Source organism: Metarhizium robertsii, assembly GCF_000187425.2.
Source record: "Metarhizium robertsii ARSEF 23 chromosome Unknown MAA_Scf_9, whole genome shotgun sequence".
In the NCBI taxonomy this organism is placed as follows: Eukaryota; Fungi; Ascomycota; class Sordariomycetes; order Hypocreales; family Clavicipitaceae; genus Metarhizium; species Metarhizium robertsii.
In genome coordinates this window covers 354898-382798 of record NW_011942237.1, presented here as the reverse complement: position 1 = coordinate 382798, position 27901 = coordinate 354898, and the positions used below count along the sequence as shown (strand labels likewise).

General features: G+C 52.3%; 5 protein-coding genes across 5 annotated transcripts; 3 read left to right on the top strand and 2 right to left on the bottom strand.

Annotated features, from left to right (window-relative positions):
- Window positions 1–2880: 2880 nt before the first annotated feature.
- Window positions 2881–5358, top strand: MAA_01514 (Peptidase A1; the record flags this gene model as incomplete). Its single annotated transcript, XM_007819512.1, has 1 exon — window positions 2881–5358. One exon carries the CDS (start codon window positions 2881–2883, stop codon window positions 5356–5358), a length of 2478 nt encoding a protein of 825 aa, XP_007817703.1.
- Window positions 5359–6494: 1136 nt separating this feature from the next.
- Window positions 6495–6824, bottom strand: MAA_11539 (Zn(II)2Cys6 transcription factor; the record flags this gene model as incomplete). The annotated part of the gene is made up of 1 exon (XM_011413534.1): window positions 6495–6824. One exon carries the CDS (start codon window positions 6822–6824, stop codon window positions 6495–6497), a length of 330 nt encoding a protein of 109 aa, XP_011411836.1.
- A 9899-nt stretch (window positions 6825–16723) lies between these two features.
- MAA_01515 (Fungal transcriptional regulatory protein) lies at window positions 16724–19421 on the top strand (the record flags this gene model as incomplete). The annotated part of the gene is made up of 2 exons (XM_007819513.1): window positions 16724–17636; window positions 17689–19421. The coding sequence occupies 2 exons, from the start codon at window positions 16724–16726 to the stop codon at window positions 19419–19421; spliced, it is 2646 nt and encodes an 881-aa protein (XP_007817704.1).
- A 5293-nt stretch (window positions 19422–24714) lies between these two features.
- On the top strand, window positions 24715–25026 carry MAA_11538 (Like-Sm ribonucleoprotein (LSM)-related domain protein; the record flags this gene model as incomplete). Its single annotated transcript, XM_011413533.1, has 1 exon — window positions 24715–25026. The coding sequence occupies one exon, from the start codon at window positions 24715–24717 to the stop codon at window positions 25024–25026; it is 312 nt and encodes a 103-aa protein (XP_011411835.1).
- Window positions 25027–26725: 1699 nt separating this feature from the next.
- Window positions 26726–27631, bottom strand: MAA_01516 (uncharacterized protein; the record flags this gene model as incomplete). Its single annotated transcript, XM_007819514.1, has 1 exon — window positions 26726–27631. The coding sequence occupies one exon, from the start codon at window positions 27629–27631 to the stop codon at window positions 26726–26728; it is 906 nt and encodes a 301-aa protein (XP_007817705.1).
- Between the last annotated feature and the right edge of the window lie 270 nt (window positions 27632–27901).

Sequence of the window (27901 nt, the reverse complement as noted above, 5' to 3'; positions counted from 1 at the left end):
TCTTCTTTGGAAGCCCTTGAGAACATGCAAATTTGACACTTGTATACCCGGTTGGACCCCTGAAACCCTGTATCTTGACCAACAGTCTCTGAATATCATAAATTTTAACCCAACACAACGGCAACCCGAGCAGCATTCTCGGTGTAGAGCGCTCGGCGCCATTGCTCGATAGTTCTGTGCCATTTAGTACCTCATTCACTGCTTTTGCGGCAAGAATGAGCCGCCGGCGGGCTCGGAGGGGATGAAGGTGATGATAATCCCTATCAAAATGGTCATGTCAGTGCCAATACCAGAAGTGGTCGTTATGAATGTTGAAGAGCAGGCTTGTCAGCAGACACTTGTGGCGTGGGCTTTTGAGGTCATCGCAATTACGGCTATTATATTCGAATATACCCATTGACAGCCAATTATCAGAGCAGCAGCCGTCTCACAGGGCAGTGGTGGCTCAAACAGCCAAACAAGACGGGAGAAAGGTAGAATACTCACAGTGTTGCTGTTGGTGATGGTGGTGGTGGTGACGGCAGTGATGTTGACGATAATAATAATGGTGATAATGATGATAATAGTGATGATGGTGATGATGATAATGATGATGGGGGTGGTGGTAGTAATAGTGGCGTTGGCGGTGGTGGTGATGCTGGTGATGGCTGGTGATGTTTTGATGGCTGTTGATGCTGGTGGTGGTGATGATGCTAGTGGTTGTGATGATGTTGGTGATGGTGACAACGATGATAATGATGATAGTGATAATGGTAGTGGTGATGGAGAGGAAAAGAGAGAAGATTGAAAAGAAGACAAAGGGATCTTTTACGTGTCCGATAGCAGGCCGATGGTTCTTTCCTGAATGTTGCACGTCCACAAGATGACACCAGACTGCGAGAGGAAGCAGCTACCAGTTGTGATGCAGCAAGCAGACCGTGGGCGCCAAGGCCAATCGGGGACAGCGTCGCGTTGGAGGCATTCTTCTTCATGAGGCTACATAGTACTAGCTTGGTTTCTACAAAAGGCTGCGGCATAGCTGCCCTCTCTACGGCGTGTTTACAGTGTCAAACAAGACTCTTTGCTTTTACCTCTTTGAATAGGACCCCATTGACGAGGCAGGCTTTCCAAAACGCATCACGAATGGGCCCTGTGGTGATATATATACATGTCGGTACATGTAGCGATAGAGTCCTTACACGGACGTGGAGCGTTCTCCACTTTTTGTAGTGTCAATGGGCGGCAAACCCTTTCATTCAATGTTAGGTCCATGCTAGGGTCTAGGTTGCACATGTGCCTGAATGGTTCGCGCCACCGCCTGAAGTACCCACATATTTTTGCCCTTGCGGATTCTCGCGAAGAGAGCTTCCCGAGACATGGACAAAGCGGATTGCTGCGCCCCTTGGCTTGACCAAAAGAGGCAGCAAGAGAGTGGCATGTTCGATATGCCCATTCATGTCCCATTGAAAACCGATACTGCGCACTACATCCTCCCGAGCATCCCGGAAATATTCCCTAGGGCGACATCATCCATCCACGGCACAGAGAGCGAAACACAGACGTACAAACATAGCCAACTTTAACGTTAATTTTAAGGCGGGAAGCAGTTGTTTAAACCGGTGCCCACAACCGGGCTGCCTGTTTTGTCCAGAACAGCCAGTTTTTGTTGACAATCCGCGCTTTGACTGGGCGCCCACAACTTCTCGCAGGGAGAGCCCCTGTCGATCGTGATCAAAGGCGGCAAACTCGTGGGTCAACATGGAGAAGAAGGGCGATTAAAATCCTTGTCCTCTGAGCGAGCCGACGCCCGACCCAGCTTGAACAGGCAGTGATTCGCCAGGCGCGCGCTATTCTTGGACTGCTACCAGCATCAACGGCCCCTGCGCGAGATCATCTCCCTCTCTCTCTCCCTCTCTTCGGGCCTCGCCTCCGCCCCGAAGACGGCGAGGGATCATCGCAATTCTCCATGCCTCGGGTTCTGGAGGAGGGCAGAACGGGATATCGGGAATCCATGGTTCGTCGTCACAGCCCAGTTCCTCGACGAATGTGGTGGTGGTTAAGATTTCCAACTGAACAGGAAACAAACCAAGACGGGGCCCGTGATTTAGCTCGCCGAGTCTGAAACAAATGGCTTCAGTTATTAAGGTTGAGTCTCAGCGTCACCTGCATTATCCCTGTCCTCCCCACACCTTTGTCAAAGCTAAACGTCTGGTTGTACAACAACAGTTAATAATATCATCCCGACGAGCCTTGTTCAGTCAGCGAAAAGAAAAAACAATTCCAGGTCATGGTTGGCAACGGCTCTCCACATGGCTGGCGCCTAATCTGCACATGCAGGCCACTCAGACTAAACTGTGCGTTACGTCGCCTCTCATTTCCACACAAGCGACATCATCCCTACCATGTCTCTGTGTGCCTGCCAACATGTCCGTCAGCGGCGTATCGGTGCTGTGCGCAATTGCGCTCTTGTTGCCGCCTAGTATGTATGTCTGGTAGCATGTCAGGTGCTGGAACCCTTGTCTTCCGCTTCCTTGGACGCCATGCAGTTGATGGCTTTTCCTAATTTGTGTCCAACTCACCAGGAGAGTTCCCTCATCGGGATGTTAGCTCGCAAACCCATCTTTTCAGAACGAACCCGCAAATAGAAAGAATGTCCGGTTGCTCTTCTTCTTTGTCTTCCTTGTCCTCCTCCCTCTCCCGTCCCTCGTGGTGTTGAACCACTTGTCTTTCTTTAAACGTATACATTCTTTCTTTACGAGCTGTTGTTTTCTTCATTTTGCTTTGTGGGCCGCAGGCATTCTTTTCTTTGTTGTGTATAAGACGTCTTATACACGTTGTTTCCCAGTCACTCCTTTTTGCCGGCGTACGAATAAGAGGTTGTAAAACACAGAAACTGCCATCATGTTGTCTTCTCTCTTTTCACTTGCGGCTCTGCCGCTGGCGACGCAGGCCTTGCTCGAGTTCCCCATGGATAATCGAATGGTACAGGAGCCTGGTCTGATTCGATTCCCGCTTGACATCGCTGCTGGTGCTCCAACCAAGAACAGAATGCTTAGACGTCAAAACGAAATCGGTGTCAATGCCGAGAAATCGGGCTTCTTTTACTCTATTGAACTGCAGGTCGGCACCCCTGCTCAAGCTGTGAGAGTCAACTTCGACACTGGTTCTGCCGAGCTCTGGATCAACCCCGTGTGCAGCAAATCTACAGACCCTGGCTTCTGTGATAAACTTGGTCGTTTCAATGGCAGTCAGACTTTTGTCGATACCAACACCACTCACGAAATTCGATATGGGACCGGCTTCGCCAAGCTCGAATACGGTTACGACTACGTCCAGATTGGATCTGCCAAAATCAGCCAGCAGATGTTTGGTGTTGCTACCGATAGTGAGTTTGCTAGTGCTGGTATCTTGGGTGCTGCTCCTCAGTTAAAGGGCTGGAAGAGCGATTACCCGCTGGTTCTGGACAACATGGCTGCGCAGGGTTTCATCAAGAGCCGCGCTTTCTCCCTCGATATTCGCACCTTGGCAAGCAAGCGAGGTTCCGTCGTGTTTGGCGGTATCGACACAAAGAAGTTCTCCGGTCACCTGGAGAAGCGGCCCATCATCCCTGCCGCCGAGTCCCCCGACAAGCTCACACGCTACTGGATTTATCTCGACGGCGTCTCGGTGACCAAGGAGGACGGCTCCAAGGTGGTGATATTCGACCAGGCCAATGGTCAGCCCGTTCTTCTCGACAGCGGCTACACCGTTTCTGCGCTGCCCACCAAACACTTCAACAAGATCAAGGACGCCTTCCCCGGTGCCTCTGCTCCCCCCGAAGGTGATAAATCTGGTCTGTACCGCGTTCCCTGCGATGTTGGCTCCAAGAATGGCTCCGTAAACTTCAAATTTGGCAAGACCGAGATTGTTGTTCCTTACGACGACTTCATCTGGAAACAGCCCGACAAGAACCTCTGTGTCCTCGGCGTCACTCCCGATGATGAGTTCCCCGTGCTGGGCGATACCTTCCTGCGCGGCGCATATGCCGTCTACGACCAGGACAACCGCAACATCCACCTTGCCAACAATGAGGATTGCGGTTCTTCGCTGCTTGCTATTGGTACGGGTCCCGACGCTGTTCCGTCTGTTGAAGGTGACTGCGGCAGGCCCAAGCCCACGACCACCTCGACTCACTCCAAAACTACTTCGGCTCCTATTCCCACTGGTCACAACAGCACGATTAGCTCTACGCAATCCACGCCCAGCTCCAGCTCTGTTGCCTCTCCCACGTCGACTCATTCTAGAACTACTTCGGCTGCTATTCCCACTGCTCATGACAGCACTGTCATTACCTCGGCAAAGCCCACGGCCAGTTCCAGTTCTACTGCTTCACTCACTATTCCCACTGCTAAGAATAGTACCGTCATCTCTGCCAAGCCCACGACAACGTCTACTTTCGTTTCTACTAGCCACGACAACAACAACACCGTCCCCAACACGTCTAAGCTTACAAGCACCACGTCTAAGCATATAAGCATCACGTCCAAGTCTCTACGCACCACGTCCAACACTCCCCCGACTGGTACCGAACAAATCACCACTGTTCCTGTTACCTATACCTCAACCTTTACCACCACCAGCGTTCACACCATTACTTCCTGCCCGCCCTACGTTACCGGATGCCCCATAGGATCTGTTACGACCGAAACCATCACGGGCGTAACAACTTGGTGCCCCGACAACACAACTCCATCCGCCATACCTCCTCAAACCACCGAGACCAAACCACCTCCCACTACTGTCATTACTGCGCAGCCAGCCATCACGTCCGCGCCGAGCATCACGTCCGTATTCACTACCATCAAGACGCACACCATCACCTCATGCCCAGGCCAGGCGTCTTGCAGCAAGGGACATGTCACCACCGAGGTCATCACATCGACTACCTACCTCTGCCCCGAGTCTACCGCCACCTTCACCATTCCCCGGACGCACACCTGCCGCGAGGGCGACAGCGAATGCAAGTCAGGTGACACGGTCACGACCGTCTTCACCGTCACCGTCGAGCCTCAAACGACTGCCGACAAGCCTACCCCCGTCCCCGGCTGCGGTGACAACTGCGTCCTCCCTCTTCCAGCGCAGACTCAGCCTCCTGCTGAGACGACAGCCGCCGAGACCCAGCCAGGCATTACTGCTGTCGTCACGGCTCCTGGGCCTGTTCCCACGACAGTTTCCGGCACCAACGGCACCATCACCACCGTGACCAAGCCCAGCGACACGCCATGCAGTACATGCAGCCCCGAGACGACCTCACCACCTCTAACGGCTGGTGCTTCTGGGTCCCGCGTTCCCATCATGGCCCTTGCCATTATTGTCGGGGCCCTGGCTGTCACTCTGTAGGCGGAATAGTTGACAAGCTAGCTTTCCTTTTCATGTTTAGATTGTACAGATTATGGATATACATTATTCGGGCATGTGTAGTAATATATTCTTTCTTCTTCTTAGTCCGAGCCCTCTCTTGGAGGAACAAACGCCTCGTTGATGATGGCACGTTTCAAGCGCAAACTTGTCGGGCATGCCATTGCCAACGTTTCTCGGGCAATCATTCACCACGGCCACGATTACGCATATTCGTCGGAGAGCACAAATAACCCATGCCGTATATGCCGACAACAGGCGGCGTGTGGCCTCGACTTGCCCTCTGACCAGGCAGGCACGCAGGCACGCCCAAATACATGCCAACTCACGGTTTTCAGCTATGCTCACAATATGGTCTTGGGTCTCTCCCATGGTACCACTAGTACCGTAGACCTATCGCCGTACATATGTTGAATCATGATTCATTCCATTCAAATAGTCACTCGGCTATAGCTTTAAAATACCCGAGTCTCAAACCAAAATCCAGAAATAGTAGCCAACTCTAGGGTAAGCCTGATTTCAATTGTGAATGCATTTCTCGCCCATGACTTTTCGTCAATGCCCTTGAGGGAAATAAACTTGCACGCCTCAGGGACCGATATTGTACAAACGTTTCTCAACACCAATGCACCGTACTGACTCGGCGCTTCGATGACGGCTTCATGAGAACAGATGACTAACCCCCGGGAATTTGGGCGCAATCTTGACATCATCACTCGGTTTCCCACGCATCGCACACCATCACGCCCATGCTAATAAGGTGGGCTATTAGTTAAAGTTTAAAGGGTCCCATTATCGGCCGCATCGTATCTGTCAGCCGGCAAGAGGTGTCTGCCAACTATTATATAATCCCCCGCACAGCCTTTCACCGATCACTCGCAAACTCTATTGTTTAGCCTGGCCGTTATACGATGTGCTATGACCCTTTTTTGCTCGCTTCTGCTCCGCTACGCCAGAGGAGGGGATTATACATTGGCTAAGAAAAGATGAACTGTGTATCGTGTGACAATTTACTACGTGTAACGTTGTGTATCAATCAGGGACTACGAGTGACAAGGGGCAACCCCGGGTTATGGAAATGTGGAAAAATTCGCGGGCAGGGCTCAGGTGTAGGCTTTTCAAGTGAAAACAATGACAAACTGGCCGAGCGGGAGGTCGGTGGTGGTTTTTGGCGTTCTGCATTTTTGAGTGATGGTTTCAAAGGGTGATTTGCATCCATCCTCACCATGCTTCGTCTCAGCCCATCGCTCGGAGTTCTCTTCCGGATGAGAACCTGTCGATCGTTGGTTCTCCCGACTTTCGAGGCTGCAAAACCAGCCGACCAAGCCGCGACCGCTTGTAGTGCAAATCAGGAGAGATGTAGACGGGAACAGCACTATGCATCCCGAAAGGCCTTGCTGTCGATCAGGGCGCTGGGACGAACCTGGTGAGAAGATGTCGGATGCCATGCTTGCTCTTCCATCCGTGGGTATATCCTCAACATTGAACTAGTAGAACCTTTCACCGTCGGGCCTGTGGCTCCCTTGAACCTGCAACATGGCGCAAATGGTCTCTAGGCTGAAAGCGCTCAATGAATGGACCGGATCATGGTATTCCAACGCCCCCCTTACTGAAAGGAAAAGCCCGTTCCCCATGCTACCCCGTAGCTCCCTGATAAGGACAAGAGAAGATTCCACAGACCTTCCCCAAGCGGCCCGCCTCTGCATTCCGCATCACGACGCTGGGGATTTGCACTTGGGTCCAGATAAACGCCGTACCCGTCACGACCCGGGGGTTTGCCGCTTTCTTTCTTCGTCGACTGCCCCATGGAGCCTGGACGTATGTATGCCGCCGCGATTAGAGCCCTGGTGCCATGACCAGAAGGGAAGGAAGAAGACCAGCTCAACACAATAGCGGCAGCCCGCTACAACGTCATTATTTGGTCCAGGTGCCTGTGGGGGTGTTTTCTACACAAGTATGTAGTCCTGTAGCCGTACCAGCATATATTGCCGTGCTGCTGTCCTTGCTGACGTCTTCGGCTGATGAGGCGCCCTGCCCGTGCACGTGTGTCCGTCAGGCTATGGCCTGCGCAGTCAGAATCGAGATGCAGAGCGCCTGTGCTGGTCATGGTGAGGACTCTGTACGCGCGTGGCCGTACTTTGTGCAGACATGAGACATGGAGCAAGGGACGAGTGACGGCATTGACGGAGCCTTTCAGCCGCCCGGAAGCTTGCATGGCCGCCATGAAGAACAAGCATTCGAATGTTGCGCTTTTAGTAACTGACGTCGAAATCGGTTTCATCAAAGGCAGGCCTTTTTTTAGGCTGCAAAAATATTCATGCATACATCCAATGGTGATTGGGTACATATAGGGACAGGGCTGCTTCATCCGAGCGCGATTGACAACATCGACGCCTATCTAGCATTTTTGTCTGCCTACCCAAGTTCATTATCCCCTGGCGCTCATGGATAAACCATGTGTCGGCTAGTGAACCATGGCTATTCTCGGCCCAAATGCCATTGTCAAGCCTGTTTGATTTCAGGCTGGCCAACCGTGTTTTTGTGTTTTTTTTTTTACACATCATCTTCGGACTCTAGCGTCAAGTGTGGAAGACAGGAGGGCTCGCTTGCTGCCATGACATTGTGATCCGACACTCGACAGGCATCAACGTGAACAGGGTGGGGGGGTGGGGGGGGGGGGGAAGCTGGAAACACCAGTTGGCCTCATGACAGCCTCCTCAATTGCTGCATGTGCGGTCCCGTCCGATGTTGCCCATCCCTTGCAACAGCGGCCATGTCCAGCAAAATTGCGTCTTGACCGCCAAACGAGGGCCCTGCGTCCTCTCCTGAATCTTGGCGATGAGAATTCACGATGGGAACCGTTACCGTGGGGGCAGCGCGCATGTTACACGCGGGGTCAAGCAACTCACTGAAGTCTCGGCCGAGAGAAACGTCGTCGACTGCTTGATGGACTTGTTGCTTTCATGGACAAAGGGGACCACGGGGCGATGCAATGTGCAATCCTCCATGGCTCTCGCAAATTGAAGCAGCGCCGGACTGCACTGGAGATGCGCAGGGCCGTGCGATTACCGTCATTCTCCGGACAGTCAGGACATGGAACTTTTGCGCCTGCAGGGCGGGGGTTACACCTGAACTGACCGGTTCCTACCACGCCCCTGTCGGCAGCGCAAGCGAATTCCATGTCGTCGCGGTTGTGTGATGGCCACCCCGCCGTTGCACGATTTCGAGCTTCTCATCGAGGACATGTTTGCTGGCCCGCATGCGTGCTGATGCCGTCTGGTAACAGTTTGCGGGTTAGCGAACACTTGGGGAACATTGAACGGCTATGTAATGGCGCGTCGACCCCGTGGGGATGCTGGAGCTTCCCACGTGTTGATCATCTGGTGGTTGACGCCGCCGTCGCCAGTGTGCAAAACATCCAATTCCCTATATTTACGGTTATAATGACCTCACGTTGGACAAGGCCGCACCGCCATCGACATTCGGCCATGACCATGAGGTTGTCTCCCTTTTCTCCCCCGATAGCTGGTTGGTCGCTGCGGCAGTTGGACAGGCGGAGGAGAAACAGCCCCCAAACTTGTTCTTCCTGTGAATAAGCTTGTTTGCCGGCCGTTTGCCACAACTATGGGAGGACCGCCACCCATTATCCGCTTAATTGTTGGGCATGGGCTAGCACTGCGAGTTACGTTATTGAAAAGCGCCAAAACCTCAAGGGCTAGCTCGGGTCGTTGTCGTCAAATCTGACGATGCCAGGGCCCGCGCCCCTGGGGTCTTGCCATAAGCCCCATCTTTGCGGGGAAATCATGTGTCAGCAGGCAGAGAAGGTCCGGGGAAGACCAGATGCATCTTGGTGTGTTTGCCGGTTAATTCTGTATGCACCAGTAACCACCTGGAACGGTACGATTGATAGAGAATCGAGTAGCTCCTCCATTGTGTATACCTATTAGCTCAACCTCGTGGCTAGACCTCTGCCACCTTGGACAAGGGCAAAACCAAGAAAGCCAATGGTATTGGCATAACGTCGGAGAAGGGGGGTGTTTGAACTAGCCAACTGATAGCGTAGAGCATTTGGAGATTTTGTGCCCAACACATCCCCGAACTTGAATCATTGGACTTGCCTAAAAAGACTTTAAAGTCTAGAAAAAGAGAATTTCTGGGCCCGAAGAGTGAGTCGCCGGAAGCCTTAATCTTATCACGCCGCCAACTGCGTTGGACCACGAAAGACAACAAGGACATGGCATTGTAGAATAAAGTCCAAGCATACCTCTTGGACTTTCAAAGAGACCTCTCAAAGAGAACCAACTACACCTTGTTCTTTGTTTTTGTGTTTCAGAAGCGAAAAGTCAAGTGCTTGGACTTTGCCTGGCAGTTGAATTCGATTGACATTCGTCACGCCAGTCCGGCTCCGAACTCCAAGCAAGGGTGAATTCCGATGGGCGGGAGATTATTCCGCAGCTAGATATGCCGGCACAAGGCGAAGAATACCGGGTTGGCACCTATCCTGCGCCAAGACAAGAAGCACAAGTCTTATTCAACACCATTCAAAGACTACCAAGGACAAAAAGGCTGTGCATTCCAGCCGGGGTTTCCGGGTTTCCAGTTCTTGAAACACAAATAAAAGAGAGTTGTCGATGCGTTTTGGCCATGGCCTTGCGTGTTGCTCGTACAATGTAGATACGTAGATGGCTCTATGACCACGAATGCTGTAACACTCTCTCCGCGTCTCGTATAACGTTTCCCAACTCGGTAACTAATTGGTGAGTATACATGAAGATAGTGCGGGGGAGCCAAGCTTTTGGACCAAGACCGCCTCAAGCGGGGTTGATGACCTTCAACGCACGAGGTTGAGAACACCAGCATGGGCTGCGAGCGGTAGCCTCAAAGGACGCGCAGTGCGTGGCGGCCATGTATGTACATATGTACAGGCTGGAACATGATCAGACTAGGACTTCGAAGGTCTTCTCTCATATCAAAAATTGGATATGAACCGGTGGTACATACAGTTTGTGGTCATCATTTTTCGACCACCCAGTGGGCGAACGATGAATGCAATGAAAGCTGAATGGCCACAAGGTGAAGACGACTGTGTTTGAACAGGCAAAGGGAGGCATGTCATTGGCCAGAAGCATCTCCAGGTACGGAGTGGAGCTAGACCGCCTTGGGCAGGGCTTTTTGCATCCCTTGAGGCTTAGACCCCAATCGCGCCCCTTGATCTGCTTCCACGAGGCGTTCCTCAATGATTCTGGAGCCATTATCCAGGCCTATCCATCGCCAGTCTTTGCGCTGCGTTGGCCACTGTCTCTGGGTGGCACGATAGTCCGGACTCCGATGGGTGTGAGCCTACATTGTATCCGACTGGTTGGATCAAGTTGACCGTCTGAAGCACATGAAATCGAGGGTCCGCTCTAACGCTCTCTCAGGGGAACTGGCAGCACTGGGGAATCGCGAAAGGCATTGACGGTGTGCCAAGGAAAAACAGAACATGTACCAAAATAAGACCTCCTTTTGTAGGAGGCCTCTGCTTTCGGCAGAGTCGTTAAAACAGAAGGTGCTGCTCTGGGTAGGCGCGGTCTGGCCTTTGTCCTGCAATTTCCACAATAGATCTCGTCTGGTTCGATTCAAACCAGCCAGAGGACTATTCTGATTGGTGGGTGCGCCTTGAAATTAATGGGAGCTTCCGCGGCCATTGAGATCATACCCGGCCAGCTCCGATTTGTTGATCGCGAAATTAGCAGGCAGTATCTCAGTATCCGATTTATTAAAACATCAACACATACCGTCGCAACCAACATGCTGGACTCTGCTTGTCCTTGCTAGTGACTGACGATGGCACCGAAGAGCATGGTTTGATCCATGTTTTAGATCGACAAACTTGATGCATGCTTTAGTAAAACGAGACTCAGTCTAACGCGTGGTGTATGCCCAAGGGTGTTGTTCTGCGGTCTGCCGCCACCAATTCATGCTGCCAGTTGCAGTGCTGACTAAAAAAGGGTGCTTTTGCCGACTGAAAACATTAGCTCGCCACAAGAGTCATCAACGACTATGCGTAATGCGCCGCATCTCGGAACCTCTATAAGCGGAGTCTTTCTGTGAAGCTGGCTGCGGCTCAACAGGCACAACCATGCTGAGAATAACAGGAGTTGTGACACATGAAATGTCTGGGTCGCCTAGCCAGAATTTGATCGCGTTAGTTCTTCAGGCTCCCAGCGAACATTACGGACCATGTGGAGATGAGAGGAAGCTAATACTAGAGTCGATAGAGCAAAGTACGCAACACGGGAGATGTGTTTAGTCTTCAACTTCTAGAAAACGTTGATCACTAACCAGGGAGTGAGACACGCATGGCCAAATCTGCTAGTGCGAACCCTTGGCGTCTTGCGACTCCAAACGGCCCAGCAACTAACTTCGTGCAACCTCAGTGTTGGGTGCTGGCTGACAGCAAATCTCAGCCGACGTCTGCATGTTAAATTTTGGGTGCAGATTTTCTCCGTCTCTCGCCGTGGCCGCCTCTTGCCAACCGAATTATGTGCGCTGACTTGAGGGTGTGATAGCCGTTCGCCATTGTGGCGAGATGGAGCAAGGATTGCCCCGTCTGCCGTGTTCTATGTATGGATTGATCTTGAGGGACGGGGCCGTCGTGGCTTGGGGCCGTTTGAAAGGTGGCTGCCCCATTCACTAGCGGCCAGGCTCTGCACTGGTGACAAAGGGGCCACAAGGATCCAGACGTCGATATCAGATGATGTGATTGCAAGAGCCAGAACTGGTTGGCTGATGGAGTTGTGTTCTCACAAATATCCATGCGATCTTCGCCTTGCCTGATGGAGATGGTCAGTCCGAAAATGCTGTGGCTTTATTGCCCTTTGTATGTACAAACCGCGTTCCAGTCCTAGTTGGTGTTGTATTGTCGCGCAACAGACACAATCCTCTTCGGGCTGAACAAGGCGGGAATGGGGCAATCGCCATCGGCGTCAATGAGGTCATGGCTGAGATGGAATATTGCCTCGCAAAGCAGTAGATTGCTGTGGCAGCCTTCCCGAAATGCCTGCCGGTGTGCGAGGCACATGCCCTTCTGTCATGTTCGGGTTTCGTTAATGCATGCCAAGTTGGACCAGGCTTCTTGACTCCCTCTAGGGATTTGGTCCAATTGCTCCAGGTGTCTCGACTACAAGCGCGGACTGGAGGTTTGAACTTAAAGCAGGTCGCATGGACGTGACTTCCCTCTGCAGTCATTTTAAATACCTGGTGAGTACGAAGTCGGAAATACGATGATGTAAGTGGACCCCCTTCTCGCACAAGAAGGCAGGAGAAGAGTCGGCCGAGTCGTTGCAGCCGCTAGCTACGAAGGCAACAATTAAGGCCTTTGGACTAGCTCAGCCACAGCATGAATCTCTATTCAGGCATCTTCGTCAACACCATCAGGAGTCGACGGCGGAAGCTTTTGTTCCTCGGTGGCTGCGGCCCTTGAGTTTCGCTGGCGGCTGTTGGCCTCGTCATTGCACTAGTTTGCGCCCATACGCCCGGTGCCGTATTCTCGGACGTGAGGGCTATTGCCGCCGTCACCATCATCAACGCAGGTCCCTGCTGCGCATATGCTTAAGTTGCAGTTGCCAAGACCGAACCGAGGGACGCCACGACCAGCAGTATCAAAGAGTGCAAAATGATATTACTGCCACGGGGGGATCTAGGTTGCTGGGAACGGCTACCCGCAGTCGCCTGCCCTGGACAAAATTTGAGGCTTTCCCTTCTTTCCTCTGCATCCAATTCTGCCGTGAGGGCTCTGGTGAAGGCAGCGGTGCTCGGGATATTTATGCATCAATCGAAATCGCGACATTAACGATTTCCCGGGCCAACCAAAAATGGAATTCCAAATGAAATCATGACTCGCCACATCGATCTCGAAAGTTCTCTCCAAAGCCGAGTCTGAAACGCATAGTTTACGACACGAAAAAGCTGTTTGTGATCCACCCAAGGCATGATAAGAACAAAGTGGGTGCAGCATCTCAGCCATGTTCGCTACTTAAGTACTAATAATAAGTCATTCCGGATCTCTACTTCTCTGTACCTACATGCTGCAAAGAGGTATAAATACATATTGTCCTCTCACGCTAGAAGAGTGATTTCAAACAGCTGCATGATGGTTACATCATGGATATGGTCATTTGGAGTTACCCCTGTTAATGTACGGCTGCCGCGTTATGTATATTCATTTAGTGGCAGGGCGACCGCTCGCGTTATCATTTGGGCGAACATGCTGGATTCTTCATCTAGTGATTGGCCTCGAACTTGCCGATGGAACGCTAAGCTTAAGTTTCTGCAAACAAAACGCCGCACCTGTTGGGTATAGTAGTACTAATAGCTGTCCTAAGCACATGGCACCCGATGCGATTCCCCCACACAAACCAGATTTGCGGGATATTTCATTTTAATTTATCTATGTACATGAGCGATGGGGTCGCGGCAAAAAGCAATCTATCGCGTCTTGCTGGGGAGGATCTAGAAGACATGATATTAGGTCCAGGCGCTCACCTGATACCAGCATGTGGAGCTGGTATCGGTTAGGACTAGGGTTAGGGTTAATTAAGGTTAACTGAATATTAGGGTTAGGGTTAAGATCCGGGTTAGCTTCAGAACATGGAATTATTAATTTTTTTTTACAAAAAGGGGAGCTAATATCAGATGAGTATTAAAGTGGGGCTAGTCTCGGATGAACAGCCTGACCTACTATCATTTTATCTACAGCCTCCTCCTGGGCCTGTTCTCTCTTTCTGTCCTCCCATCCACCCTGCCTCTCTACCTATCTATCTGAAAAGCATCAAAACGTTCCTCAAGTTAGCGGCTCCTCCCCAGAAGCGCCTGCATGGAGTGGGTGCCCAAGTGGGCTTTACAAAAGAACCTAGCACTACGCAGACTCGGAAGACGCTAGAGGCAAACTGGGAGAGGTGCCGGTGCAGCTTTAGTGTCATCCTATTCGCGCCATACCTTTCGTGATGTGGCCCCCATCCATGGGCCCTAAACCCTGAATTTCATGACGGAGACAAAGGGCGTCTCGTCTCGCTAGGGCCGGTTTTTATGCTTCTGTCTTCTCTCCGAATTTCTTTTGCCACTAAATGTCTCTTCATCTGCCTGGCACTAGGCGTACTCTGCAAGGAACATAGCTACAGAGGCTCGCGTGCTCGCGTGCGTGCCCGTCTGCTCTCCAGACGGGATGCCCTCGTGCAGCTGGCCTGGTGATGGGGTCTAGAGCCACGGGGACCGAGGAGACGAAGGACCAGAGAGGCCGAGGCCTCAACGGCGTTGTATTCACTGTACTGCCTTCAATGTTCGCCGAACAATCTGCCTTCTTGGCCGGATCAACTGCCACCGGAGCTTTGATTGCCACCTGGCCCCTCAATCCGAATAATGCAAAGATCAAGAATGGCTCCCTGACGACTGGCAGGGTCTGGTCCTCGTGATATTTTCAGTGCTGGCTCTCGGTCGAGGTGTCACTGTTGATGGGCGGCGGAGGGAAAGGCGTGATGCGGCATGGCTCCATTACGGCCGTCGGCGCACCTCCTAAAGGCAGCATTGAACAGATACAGGTGCCGTGACTAGTCCCGCCAGGTGAAGCTGACTTGACACTTGACGGGCACTTGACGGACACCTGGTCAAGCTGGCAGGCCGGCATGGAGCAGTTCAGGACTTCATGTCCGGCCTGGCACTATGGTTCTTGTGGTTCTGTGGGACACAAGTTCTCACAACCACGGCCCCCCTTTGCCCCTCCAACCTCCAGGTCGACTCGACCCCAAAAACTCCCCAGTGCCGCCTCCAAAAATTCTTCATCACACGCCCTGCATGCCCGCATGCTTTGCTATCTGCCACACCCGACGGCAACATCGATCAGCTTCTCCCCCAATCACGGCCTGGTATCTTGACGATTCCTGTCAGGGTGTCTGTCTCTACGATTACCCGGGCAGAACGGACTGGTGGTACCTCACCCCGCGAAGGCGCAGAGCCCAAATGTCAATTAATGCACGGCGAACAACCACCTTTCTCTCGGCCCCTCCACGGCTCTGGGAAGTCACAATCTGCAGAGGATCTAGGCATGCGGAGCAGCTACAGTTATCTTGTGTTACATGTACTCACTGGCCTCGCTCGCCTGGGCAAGCAGGTTTCTTCGCATTGAGACATGCTTAAAGACACCACGCGCACGCGGGGCAGCTTCACGTGCATTGCATGCGTTGCTCATATCTGACCGGACTCAGCTTGAGCCAACCTGCTAAAGAAACTCCACAGACGACAATGCGTCGAAAGTGCCTTGCCGTACGGATGATTGTATGTGCGACACAACTTTTGAGATGGCAACCCTGGCCAGTGGCATCTTGGACGAGTCGCGGCGTCCGACAAATGTCCCCCTTCTCTGGTAGGCGACTGGCTGGTCGTAAAAAGGAGAGGCTTCTTTAGCATCTTTCGCCTCTTCGCCCAGGCTAACCGTCGCTGTCTTGTTCACCCCCCAATATCGCTAGCCGGGGAGTCCAAGGGGAGGCTCAGCAGACACCCCTCCCCCCGGCCCATCCTTGCGACGGTCCCCGCTGATCTCCTCACGGTTGCTACCTTCACGCCGATGTGTCGTCGAGACCAGGCTTGCCGGGCACGCCCATCCCATCCCACTTTTCTCCAGATAACCAACCCTCCGTCCCATGTACGGTACAGATGTTTGTGGAACAGTACGACAACAGCCTACAGGGACACCACACCACCGGGTTACTCGCTCCCACTTTACACAGGGCCACGGGGGACCACAGAGGACCATGAAGTAGTACCGAGCATCCCATCGTCTACGAGCACACACCCTGGTTAGTTTCTCGATGGGATGTATGGAGAAATGCAGATAGACCCTGGTCAGCTTGCTTCAAGGCGCGAGCACCTCTCCTACCGCCGCCGCTCCTTGTGGCCCTGACCATCACTGTCAGTCCCTATCAGTCAGTCCAACTATCCGAGTCTCTTAATATACATAACCGTGTTACCACCCGGTTCCTTTCTCTGCATACAACATCTGCATCAGCCGGTGTATTTCATTTGCACATAGACTTGGACACTTTATACTTACAAATCTTCCTCTTACTCACCCTCACCCTCACCCTCTGCCTCTTGCTCTTCCACCTCCTCCTCTCTTACCATCCTTCACCTCACGTCCTTTCAAGATCTCTACACACTTGCCCCGTGGTTCCACCTCGGCCGCAACTACTCTCATCGTACGCCCTGCTATTTCGCTCGTTATCAATATATTCGTACAAAGCACTATCGAAACACAACACAAGGCCTCTTACTCGTGTTAAGAAGACAAAAACCCGAGGTTTGGCTTGTGACCATGACAGCTCCTCTCTCTCAACAAACAGTCTCAGTCAAAGACGCAGCCGCAGTGCGCAAGCGCAGAAGACGTGCTCCAGCTGGAGGTGCTGCGGATGACTGCTTCACTTGCTCGAAACGAAATGTCAAGTGTGATCGCCGACGGCCATACTGCTCTCAATGTCTCGAAATTGGAAATGAATGCTCCGGATATAAGACTCAGCTCACCTGGGGAGTTGGAGTTGCTAGCAGAGGCAAGCTTCGAGGACTTTCTCTTCCCATCGCCAAGGCTCCTCCAGTATCTAGAGAGCCCAAGAAATCCCCCGTGACTCGAGGTCGTGCCAACTCGACGGCGGCCGTTATGGCCGCTCACTGGGCAGAGCAGGAAGAGGCGCGCAGACACCGAGGGCCTATCGATATCCCGTCAGTGACGCATTCCGTCTCAACTCCAGCAAACTCATATCCTGGACCTGGATACGACTATCTTTCCATGTCCCACCCTGAGAACGGCACAGCAACTGTTCCTCAACATGGCTGGGGCAATATTCATTACTCCAGTGGACTTGTACATTCGCCAGACGCGACGCCAAAATACTCCAAATTTCCCCTGCCTCTTATTACAGATGGCCTATCATCATCAGTCGACTCTGTAAGCGATGTGGACTATCTTTCCCCTCTTAGCCAAACATATTCCCGCGATGAAATGCCCTTTGGTAGTGGATCATCCGTAATTTATGATGGATACGGGAGAAACCAGCACTCTCCCGTCTCCCAGAGTCCTCCTTCAGGACTAGTCCTAGACCACACTCGTGTGCCAACGTCGTGTCCTGGCTTGGTATACGCCGCATCAGAACATAGCTCGAGTATCAACTCTCACTTGGACCCATTCGACACACACCTGAGCCAAAAGCTGATGCGGGAGTGTGACAGCCTCAGTGAGCATCACATGGCGCCTTGTCCAGCCTTCCCGTTCTAATGAGGCAGCAGGTGTTCCACAAATCGACGTATACAATTCAAGTTGCAGCCCTGTTGCCAATAGCTGGACATCATCTTCGCATCAACGCGAAGAAGAACTTCAGTCACCGCAATCCGAACACACGTCGAACAGGTGGCCTACCACGCTTCGAGAACCTGAGCCTTTGCGAGTTAGCCCGGACCTCGCAGCGAGGATGCCATTTTTCATGGACTATTACAAAAACACTATTGCGCCTTCCATGGTATATATTGATGGACCACATAACCCTTTTCGGGATCATATTCTTCAGTTGGCGGTTCACAGTCAAAGCCTTCAGCATGCTATCTGTGCCCTATCGGCTTGCAATCTGCGAATGAAGAGAAAACTGAGTCTTGGGCAAGATACGCAGGAACTGCTTGAGAAGCTCACGACGGAAAAGAACGTCATCGACAGTCTGGGTGATCGCCAGCCAGATGATCCTTCATTGGCCGAAGAGTTTCAGCACCGAAATTTGGCGGTCAACCTTCTCAATGAGCATCTCAATGATCCGCTTAAATCTACACACGACTCTGTCCTAGCCACTATCCTTCTTCTCTGCCACTACCGCATGGTAGAGTCTGGCGTGGCCAAGTTCCACACCCAATTTGCTGGTGTGAAAAAGATCTTGTCCATGCGAACAGAACAGTTTGGCCATTCCAGGGGCTCGGCATGGATCGAAGCACTGTTTACCTATTTTGACGCCATCTCGGCAAGCATCAACGATCGCGAGGCCCAGCTTGCCCCAGCCGTGGATGATGGGTTACCGCTGTTGCCCCTCGGAGCAGAAAACCTTGTGGGCTGTGACAGGGAATTATTCAAGACGATTAGCAAGCTCGGTAGATTGAATCTACTTTCACAACATCGCCCCGTACAAAACATGGCATCTTCTCGTCGACCAAGTGCTGACACTGCACCAACTCATCGGATGGTTAGATCGCCGGTTGGACATCCATACGGTGCTGGTATCACCAACGTGGGCAGTGTTCACATGCAACAAAACCAACACGCGCAGCAGCAACCACAACACCAACAGTCACACCAGCTCAGTGACATGTACCCGATACCCGCGCACCGCTTTGACGGCAACGGATTTGGTACGACACTTAATGACGATGAGATTCTCGCCTCTGCCATGTGCACATCTGCAGCATTTGATGACAGTCGATCACTATTCTGGCGCGAATGGAAAGATGCGCGACTGGCATTGCAGAACTGGCAGTTTGACGCAGCTGCAGTTGCGGCATCGTTGCCGGGATCTCCCTGCCCATCCCAGGTTCGGGATCTTGGATCTCTGTCAGAGGCTTTCCGCTATGCCGCCCTCCTCTACACCGAGCGCCTTGCGGGTCCGAGCACGCCATCCAGCCACACAAACTTCCAGAACCTAGTCAGTCAAGTTGTCTACTACGCCACCAGCCTCGACGCCGGCAGCACGGCCGAGAAATTTCTCCTTTGGCCATTGTTCGTCGCGGGTTCTGAGTGCGTCAATGAATTACAGCAGAATATTGTGCGAACCAAATGCCGCGACATCATGGCCCGGTCTGGTTACATGAATAATCTGTCGGCCCTGGACATTCTGGAGAAACTGTGGGCCGGTGAGTTCAATGCCGCCACACCCGACTTGCGTCACAGGTCCGGCCCGGCTAAGATGGCCGGTTGCCGGGGACCGTTCAATTGGGCAAAGTGCTTTGGCGGACCTGGAGCTGAGGCCGAGTGGATCATGTTTTGAGGCTCCACTGTAAGTCCTGCCTCGTACACAGCGCCCACATGATGCAGTCCGTCCGATTAAAAAGTCAACTGGTCCGTAAGACAAAAAGAAATATGGACAAAACTGAAGTATACCTAGTCCAAAAGAAAGAAAAAAAATAATTAAAGGGACAGAAATATGGAGAAGGAACACCGGAGTTTGAGGAATACCCATCTGCACTTTAGCGGAATAGGAGAATCTTGGTTATATTGGTGAGAAACTTTACGTAGCAATCTTGTGGCATTGTTTTTTAACCCTTTTTTTTTCATCACCTTTTCTGGGGGCGGAGGTCTGGACGAGAGATGAGAATAAGCATTGGCGGCGACGCGCTCCAACAACACATCGAAATGAAAGCATATGCGGAATCTGTTTATTTGGCGAACTATTTTGCGTCGAGGTTTTGTTTTCATTGAATGTCCGCAAATCATGGCATCTAGGAGGGTGAGCGAAATTTTCATGTGGAACAGGAGAAAAGGCAGTGAATCTGGGCATGTACTTTTAGCCACCACCAGCATTTTGGTTTAGTTTACGTTGACACGATGCGCGAAAGCAAATACACAATGGAATGATACCTATCAAGTTATTTTTTACCCTTGCGCCCACCAATTTCCTTACATAGAGACGATATATATAAGCACTCACTTAACTTGTAGTTTTCTCTATTTCTTTCTTGATGGTCCCATATCGACGCACTTCGGGGCCTGGTTCAGTCCGTGCCTCTTGTCTGTACTCCGTACCCATTGCCTCAATCTGTGTAGGCCTGAACTCCGTACCCCTTAGTCCATAGCCAGACCCGTCACCACAATACCGGTAGGCAATGGCAACATAATTTCATTATGCTTCGTATTACGTTCTGCCTCAAATCTCGCTTCAGGCGACGTGCCATCAACGGGCGGCTTCGCTGGCGGATATGGCCGAAGCGGGCGGGCCTTATCGCGCAGGGACCCCGCAGCGTCACGAGCTTGGCTGTGTAACAAGTAATAGAGAGCAATGCTGCATGTACTCGGAACTGCAGAGCACCATTATGCAAGCCTTGTCACCGCTTACTTGAACCATACAGTACATACGCGCCAGAGGTGATGGGGTGGTGTACGAAGACAACACCTCAGGCGGTGAATTCGAATCGAACTTGATGACCGACATCCTCATCAGCATTGGCTTCTGGTAAAATGCATATGTCGGCCAGGGCTAGTTTTGATGACGTGCTTGTTGTTTTGACTGCGGACTTGCCCAATAGGTGCTGTATTCGTTCCCTATCAAGGGCCGTCATGCCTTGGACTCGCCAAGAGGTAGTAGTAGACGCCTATGCAAGTTCGCTCGCACAGCAGCGTGAGCCGGGGAGCCTGCAGAGTCGAACAAGGCATATTCGCCGTAAGATGATGCGCCATCCCAGCTCTTGTTGTGCCTGATTAAAAGGCATGTGCCTCGACACTGATTTGCACTGACGAGGTTCCGATAACGTCCCTTCTCCAGTTAGCGAACTTCTTGGGCATCACGAGATGCTCTGTTCCGTTTAGTTCTTTTAGCACGACGAATCTCTCACAGGCTCAGATCAAACTCAAACTGGTTATTGTGCACTAATAAGGAGTGTGGGGTCGGATCATGTTGACGGTTGGTTCCTGGTGAGTCCCCATATCGATCTCCCCGGCCTCGGATGGCTGCAGCTCTGCAGCTCCGAACAGCACGCCGCTACTTCGGATGACACCCCTCTATAGGCAACGCTCCTTGGTGAATGTGACAGGCTGTCAGAGGCCAGCTGAGGTGAGGCAAGGTTCAAAAGCAAACAAGTCTCGATATTACTGAGAGACTGCACTATCTCGCATAATGCGGAAGATGCAAGATAATGGTGTGCTTTGGGGATGGAATTGGGCCCATGCCCATGCCCCGAGCCCTTGAAAGTGCCATGGCCGGGCATGGGACAAAAAAGTTCCAGCTCTAAACGAGCTCCATTAGCGAAAAGAGGCATATTGAGCTATAAACTCGGCATCAGTGGAAAGGAAACGGAGTGCACACCTGGCTGGCATATTTACTCCGTGCATGTGTACAGGTGTACATACATAAGCTAGATTGACGCGTTGGAGAAGCTTCAGGAACACACGCACGCACCCCAAGACTTGGCGTGACTGGGGTTAGCGGAGGCGTTTTCCAGAAAACCAGTCGGCTGAGACTTCTAACGCTTGGATCGACCAACATCCCTTTCAAGTCTCAAGCCGGGCGCTAATTGGCTGTCGATGCTGATTCCTGACCTGGCTGTGGCGCCTACCTTCTGTAGGGTGAGCGGGCGACGGACTGACATCGGAGGCGGGGGAACTGATTACGAGGACTCCTCGAGTTTGGCCAGCTGACGAGCTCGCCGTTCCGCGACCTGGCGCAAAGTATTCAATGTTACGAAGTTCAACCCCACGAGGAGAGGGCTGAGCCATGACTACCTTGCACGCAAAACATGTCAAGAGCTCGATGAAACGATATATGAAGATGGCATGGGCCACTCGATTGAAAGATGGAGCAAGCGGCGCCACTTTTTACTGTGCCTTGGGAGTATGTGCCTTTCGCCCGTCGAGTGTACATACGAATGGTGGCAGTACCGGCCTAGGGCAAGGCTGTTTGATGGTCCAAACGCGGATTGTGCTTCCCGTTGGCTGTTGCCATTCCCAATGTCGATTAGAGTTGTTGCTGTGGCTGATTTGCTGATAAGTGATATTTCCAAGTGGGGGGATTCCTAGATGGGGCAGTGCCAATAGAGCAGCATTTGGAGTCCGCTTTGGTACAATACTCCGAGGCGGCAAGCAAGGTCATCACCGGTCATGAGCAGGGAAAAGTCCCAACAAGGGCGCCGCAGAGTGACCGGCCTGGTGTATAACGCAGTGGGCTCGCAGGGCTCTGTAATCACCGCCAGGTCTAGATGTAATACAAGTCGCATCAGAAGCTAAATCGACATCATGGACAAGCACTGCCCTGGTTAGCAAGACTCCGTGCCCCTTCACTGGGGATCGGGGAGAACTGGTGGTCTGTAACAACTTACTAATCTAGGTTGAGGTGTAGCTGGTCGAGCGGCGTCGCCATCGGCCGAGACATGCCGGCGGATCAGCCAACTCACACATGGCCAGATTGTAGAATGTGGAGGTCGTCAATAGCCGTGGTGCAATATAAAGTTTTGATCCAGTTGTTTCGGACGCACGTCATCGAGAACAAGAGGCGGTAGATGAAAATTGAAGGAGGATAGTACAAGGAACACACTGTTCGGCTCGAGGGGTGACTCGTGGCATGATTGGGCATGAAACGGGTAGCAGGGATAGTGCCAAGCGTTGAACCGTTCGAATCCAAAGCCGGGTCGGGCGATGAAAGATGACTGGTTCACCGTGTCTAGTTGGCCGCTGTTCCTGGAGCCATGCCCTTTGACCCATGCAGCGGCTGGCACCAGTATCAAGGAGAAGGTGAAGTTGAAATGCTGGTGCTGGTGTAGCCGGATGAATTCGAGGCAGGCCGTGGAAATGCTGTGAGTGGTGGGTTTGTTCAACCTTCTTGGTTCGGCGTTGGTGGGGAAGGCCGCAACCATGCTTTTGCTCAAGGCAAGCAAGGAAAGAGACAAGAGAACATTGACATCGGAGAAAACTCGCAACCTCAATGTCACAGGCCAGCAACCTTCGGAAGGATCTACCATGGAACAGCCTTCAGCATCTCTGGTTGCTCCCCTTCCGCAGCCTGGTTAAACCCTACTAGACCACGATCTCAATCCTGTGTGTTTGTCGACGTCGACGCTTTCGGACCGCTCATGACCTCATTGAGACAGCTTCACGGGCGACTTCGCTCTGTCCCCGTGTCTCCTCCCATCGTCGCTGATATTGACAATATCTCACAACGTCGGCATTTTTGACGCTGCACATGATGCCATCAACGGGCCTATCCTCAATGTCAGGCGCAAGTGCGGCGTCCTATCAACAATGAGACATCGTGACCAAGGGTTGGGGCACACCAGCCATTATCGACCGAGGGTTATCCGGTGCTTGGCACCACCGGTCTCCGTAGCCTCACGACACCCCAGGACGCCCGCCATTCGACGCTGTCTGCAGTATTCATGTGTCTCTCGTTCATGTACGTAACTGCACGCCTGGGGTCAATCCCCAGCCATTTGTTGACTGGACTCACCCCCATCTCCACCAAACTAGCTCGACATTAGTTGCAAATCGCACCCAGTCCGTGTGGTTGTCTTCTCCAATGATTCGGACACGCCCCTCCCGCAACCACCTGGTGGTCGAGAATACATACACAGAAACAACAAGTCTGGCGGTTTGATGGCCACCAGGCGTGGCTGCAATGCCGAATCGAGACACCTCCATTGGCTGTATCGTACGCATCACCGGAAACTACAGCCTAATGTGCCTATAATCCTCTGGTCACCACTGGCAAGGGAGAAGTAGACGAGGACAGTACATACAGACACCACAAACGGGCCACATGGACTTGTCGCGACAAAAGCCTGGATAATGATCTGCAAAGAGTTTCCTGAACAATCTCTCGAAAAAAAAATCCCAGCCTTCATCTGGTCTTCCCCCCTTTAACCTCCCACCATTCAATGCTCCAGTCACTAGTTGGCAGTATCGGTCGATTCAAGTCACGTTGCCTCGGAGTCCATTCCTCTTTGGCTCTGCTTCGCCTGCTTCGCCTGCTTTACAAGCCAACAAAAAGCACGCATCCGCGTCTTGAGCGAATGAAAGAAACGAGCATTGAGAAAAGCCCACAGGTGTTGACGATCATATAATGCTCCGGACATCAAACTACAATAATGATTACTTGAATCCGGGAAGAAGATTGCGCCATGTGGGTCCCGCGTGTCGTTCTCCAAGCGAACTTTGTCACTTCCCTATCGCGATACTAGCAAGAGCTTGATTACTGACCATCGGTGGGCAGACGGTAGATGCCGGTGAAGTTGATGTGGTGATCCGGCTGTCCCCCGAACTAGAGGTTCCTGCAGCAGTTCGTTCTGTATGTCTTGGGTAATGTGTGCACACTAGGAGGAAGGCGATTACTGGGCAAGGCAAAAAACACTTAATTGACTAACCAAAGATGCCTTCGTCTCCGCAGTTCGACAAGGTGTAGGCCAGTTTCTCCAACGGCTCCCCTCTCCCCCGGTACCGAAAGAATGAAGTCCCGAAAAACTCGAGCGTTCCGGGGACACAGTCGTTCTCCGCGCCTCCTGAGGTTGGAGGCCGAAACCTGGCTCGCGATAGCAGGATGGAACCAGCTGGCCTGTGTCCAAATTCGTTTTGCCCACGACATGTCGGCTCTTGTCCCCACATGCAAGCACAAGCACGGGTTTCCGAGGCGGAGAACACAAGCGGGCAAGGCGGGCCATCCACACTGTTGGGTGCTGGGAGAGCCAGGCCTAAATCAAGCAGCATTGAGGCCAAATGCCAACGTGGTGTACCACCAGACTCGCGCCGACCTTGCCTCAATTGGAACCGAGAAGGCAGCTGCAAGGGACTTTGGTTACGCACAGGGCCGTTCTCCGCCTCCGGCAGTCCAGGACTCGCCGTACGCTTATCAGGACTTGGCGGTTGCTGCCGTATCTTTATCGCTTACTACTTGATTCTGGGTGATTTGCCCTGCCCTTGCCGTATCGAAGTCGAAGTCGAAGTCGAGTTCTATCAAAATGACTCGCATGTGTCCTGGCGCACAAGGCCGTTTCATGATTGCCAAAGGACTTTTGTTCGGCATGGCTGTGCGTAAATAATGCTGGTGCTGGCAAAACGTGCTTCGGGGTACGTCAGCGTCTAATAATAAGTTCCTGGCTCATAGTGTGCGGGATAATATCAACACGCAGAGGGAACGAACTGCCAAGGCTGTCTATCGGCTGTGAGTCTCTGCCTAGGCCTATTCAGAGACAACTCGACTATGTATAGTACTTGGTATGGCAGGGCAACTGGGACTCACCCCTGCCAATGTTCAAGGATGTCAAGTGGTGGGAGTTGTTCGGGTTGCAGCGGCTGCATAGTACTACTGTCTGTGCAAGCACTCGGTATACCGAGTAGTGACGTTACAATTGTGCTCACGCGGCGGCGCGCGGCCGTCGGCCGTACATGCAATCACGTCACTCGCACAATAGAGCGCCAAGGCCGCGATTGGTCTAGAAAATTCCCATCTGGATTGTGTTGAGGGCTTCGCAGATTCCGGTCTGTGCACACCACAAAGACGGTTTTGCGACCAGACGCCTTTGGCTACAAGGCGTCAACGGTACCAAGTGATCTGTGTCCCAGGTCGGCCCTGGAGCCCTGCAGAGCCTCGTGTCCCTCTGAGGGTGGATATGCTACCGCCTGACTGTTCCCGTTCAAACCCAAATCGCGAGCAACTTCCAAAAGCGAGTGCCCCGACAAAAAGAGTGGTCTACGGAGGTGTCATTACGGAGCTTTGAATATTATACGGGATATCGAGTCATCGACTATCGTGGGGAGTGGATAGCACCGGGCAATTGATGCTTGGCAGTCAATGCAACCAGACACCCAAGGCTTCTTCGATTCAAGCCCCAGCCAAGACTGCAGCTTCAGGTTCCTGCAAGGACTGACCCCCTCGTAAACCCGCTCCGTTCGGCATCCTGATCCAATTGCCGTACGCCAAGACTGTTGACCGAGGCATGGCCACGGTCTCCCACACCGATATCGATCGATGTCCGACTCGAGCGTATGTACAGAGTACTCGGGAGGAACCCTCGTCCCTGCCCGACAAGTGATATTTTTAATGTATCGATCCACTTTAGGTAATTGATATCAAACAACGGGACACACCCATGAATACATACCTAGGTATGCACATTGTAGAAGTGCCGAGGGGGGCAATAACCGGGGTCCATTCAGACTTCCGGGCCGTCGACATCAACAGGGCTGGCGGACCTGTCACTCAAGGGGGGTGTATGCCAAGATCACGGAGGTCGAGTAAATACATAAGTACGTACGGCCATTTGAAAATCAACGCTGTCAATTTAATAGCTAAACTACTTGAGCAGTCTGCCCAAGAAATCACAGCGCCAAATGCCGCTCGTTGTTCATGTGTCCACTGGAGCAACTTTCGAACGCCGAACGGGCCCTGCATCTCGCTTCCATGGCACCGTCCAAACCTGATCCTATCAGGGGAAGGAAGCCCAGTCAACGCCCGCATTACAGTACATGAAAGGTGAAAAGGAAAGGGGCGGGATAAAAGGAGAGAGGGGGTCGACGACACAGGCCGTTCACATCCGTATCCCCCTTGCGATTCGGATGGCAGCAACGTAATGGCAAATGCAGAAGCCTTGACGGCTACAATCTCCCTTGGGCACGCATCCCATACAAATATGCCCCTTGAAAAACGGGGACGGCTGGTGAATCACTACGCCTCGGGGCGAGCGTTTGTGTTTGACCGGCTGGCATTGTGCCAAGGCTGGAAGCAGCAGCCGAGCTGGGAGGCTGATCCTCAGGAGCCGCATCTGCCTGCTGGCCCTTGACGGTTCGAGATGCATCTCGGACGATGATCAAGTCGTGCTTTTGAGCCAGGAGCAAGTTGTCGAGTTTAGCCAGCTTCTCTGCTTTGTATTCGTTGTGGTTTGGGTCTGGGGATATTTCCACTTGATCTTCCATCACGCTGTCGTGCTGCTCTTCTTGCTGTTCCTGTCCACCTGTTTGTTGTTCAGGTTCCGAATCTTGCATGGGAAAATCATCCAGGCGGGAGACTTGAGGCTGCTCTTCTTGGAGTCCCGACATGGACTCGTCTTCGTCATATGTATCGTATGAATCGCTATCATCAAAGTCCTCCTCTCCGTATAGTAATTCGAGAGTTGTCGATGCATAATCCCGCAGCCATTTTTCAGCCTGTTGAATTTCAAGGACCTGGCTCTTGCGCGTCTTTTGCAGCCTAGCTTCTACAAAATCAATTCTTTCTTCAGTGTTCTGGACAAGAAAGTTCCATGTTTCCTCGCTCAAGTTTCCGTCATCTGCCAGCTTCCTCATCTTTGCGGCCCACGTGTTGAAACGCTCATCGTCTTCGGCCTTGTATCGACGACGGAGGCATTCTTCGCATGACCATATATACTTGGCTTGCACAAGAACATGCTGGAGCTTCCGGGGGCAGATGGACTGCAGATCGCATCTATAAGTCGTGCAACGAAGCTTGTAAAGCTTGTGGTGCTGACATGCAAGATAGTGCAGCGTGGCGATGCAGCACGGCATCTTGCCCGTCTGACTATTTGCCAGTTGACCGTGGTTCTGATTTATCCAAATGGGCAATAAAATGTCGATGATTGTAGTGCCGGAGATGATATCAAACACGACCGCGGAGCCTGTGCTAGAGTAGCTGGGGGTTGTGCCCGGTGTAGGGATGACGATTTTTTCACCAAACAGTAGCCAAAATGTACAAGTAGCGTCGTGCTGTGCCAAGGTGGCTGCAGAGAGATGTAGTTTGAATACCTGGCAGAAATGTTGGTAATGTCTATTGTCTGT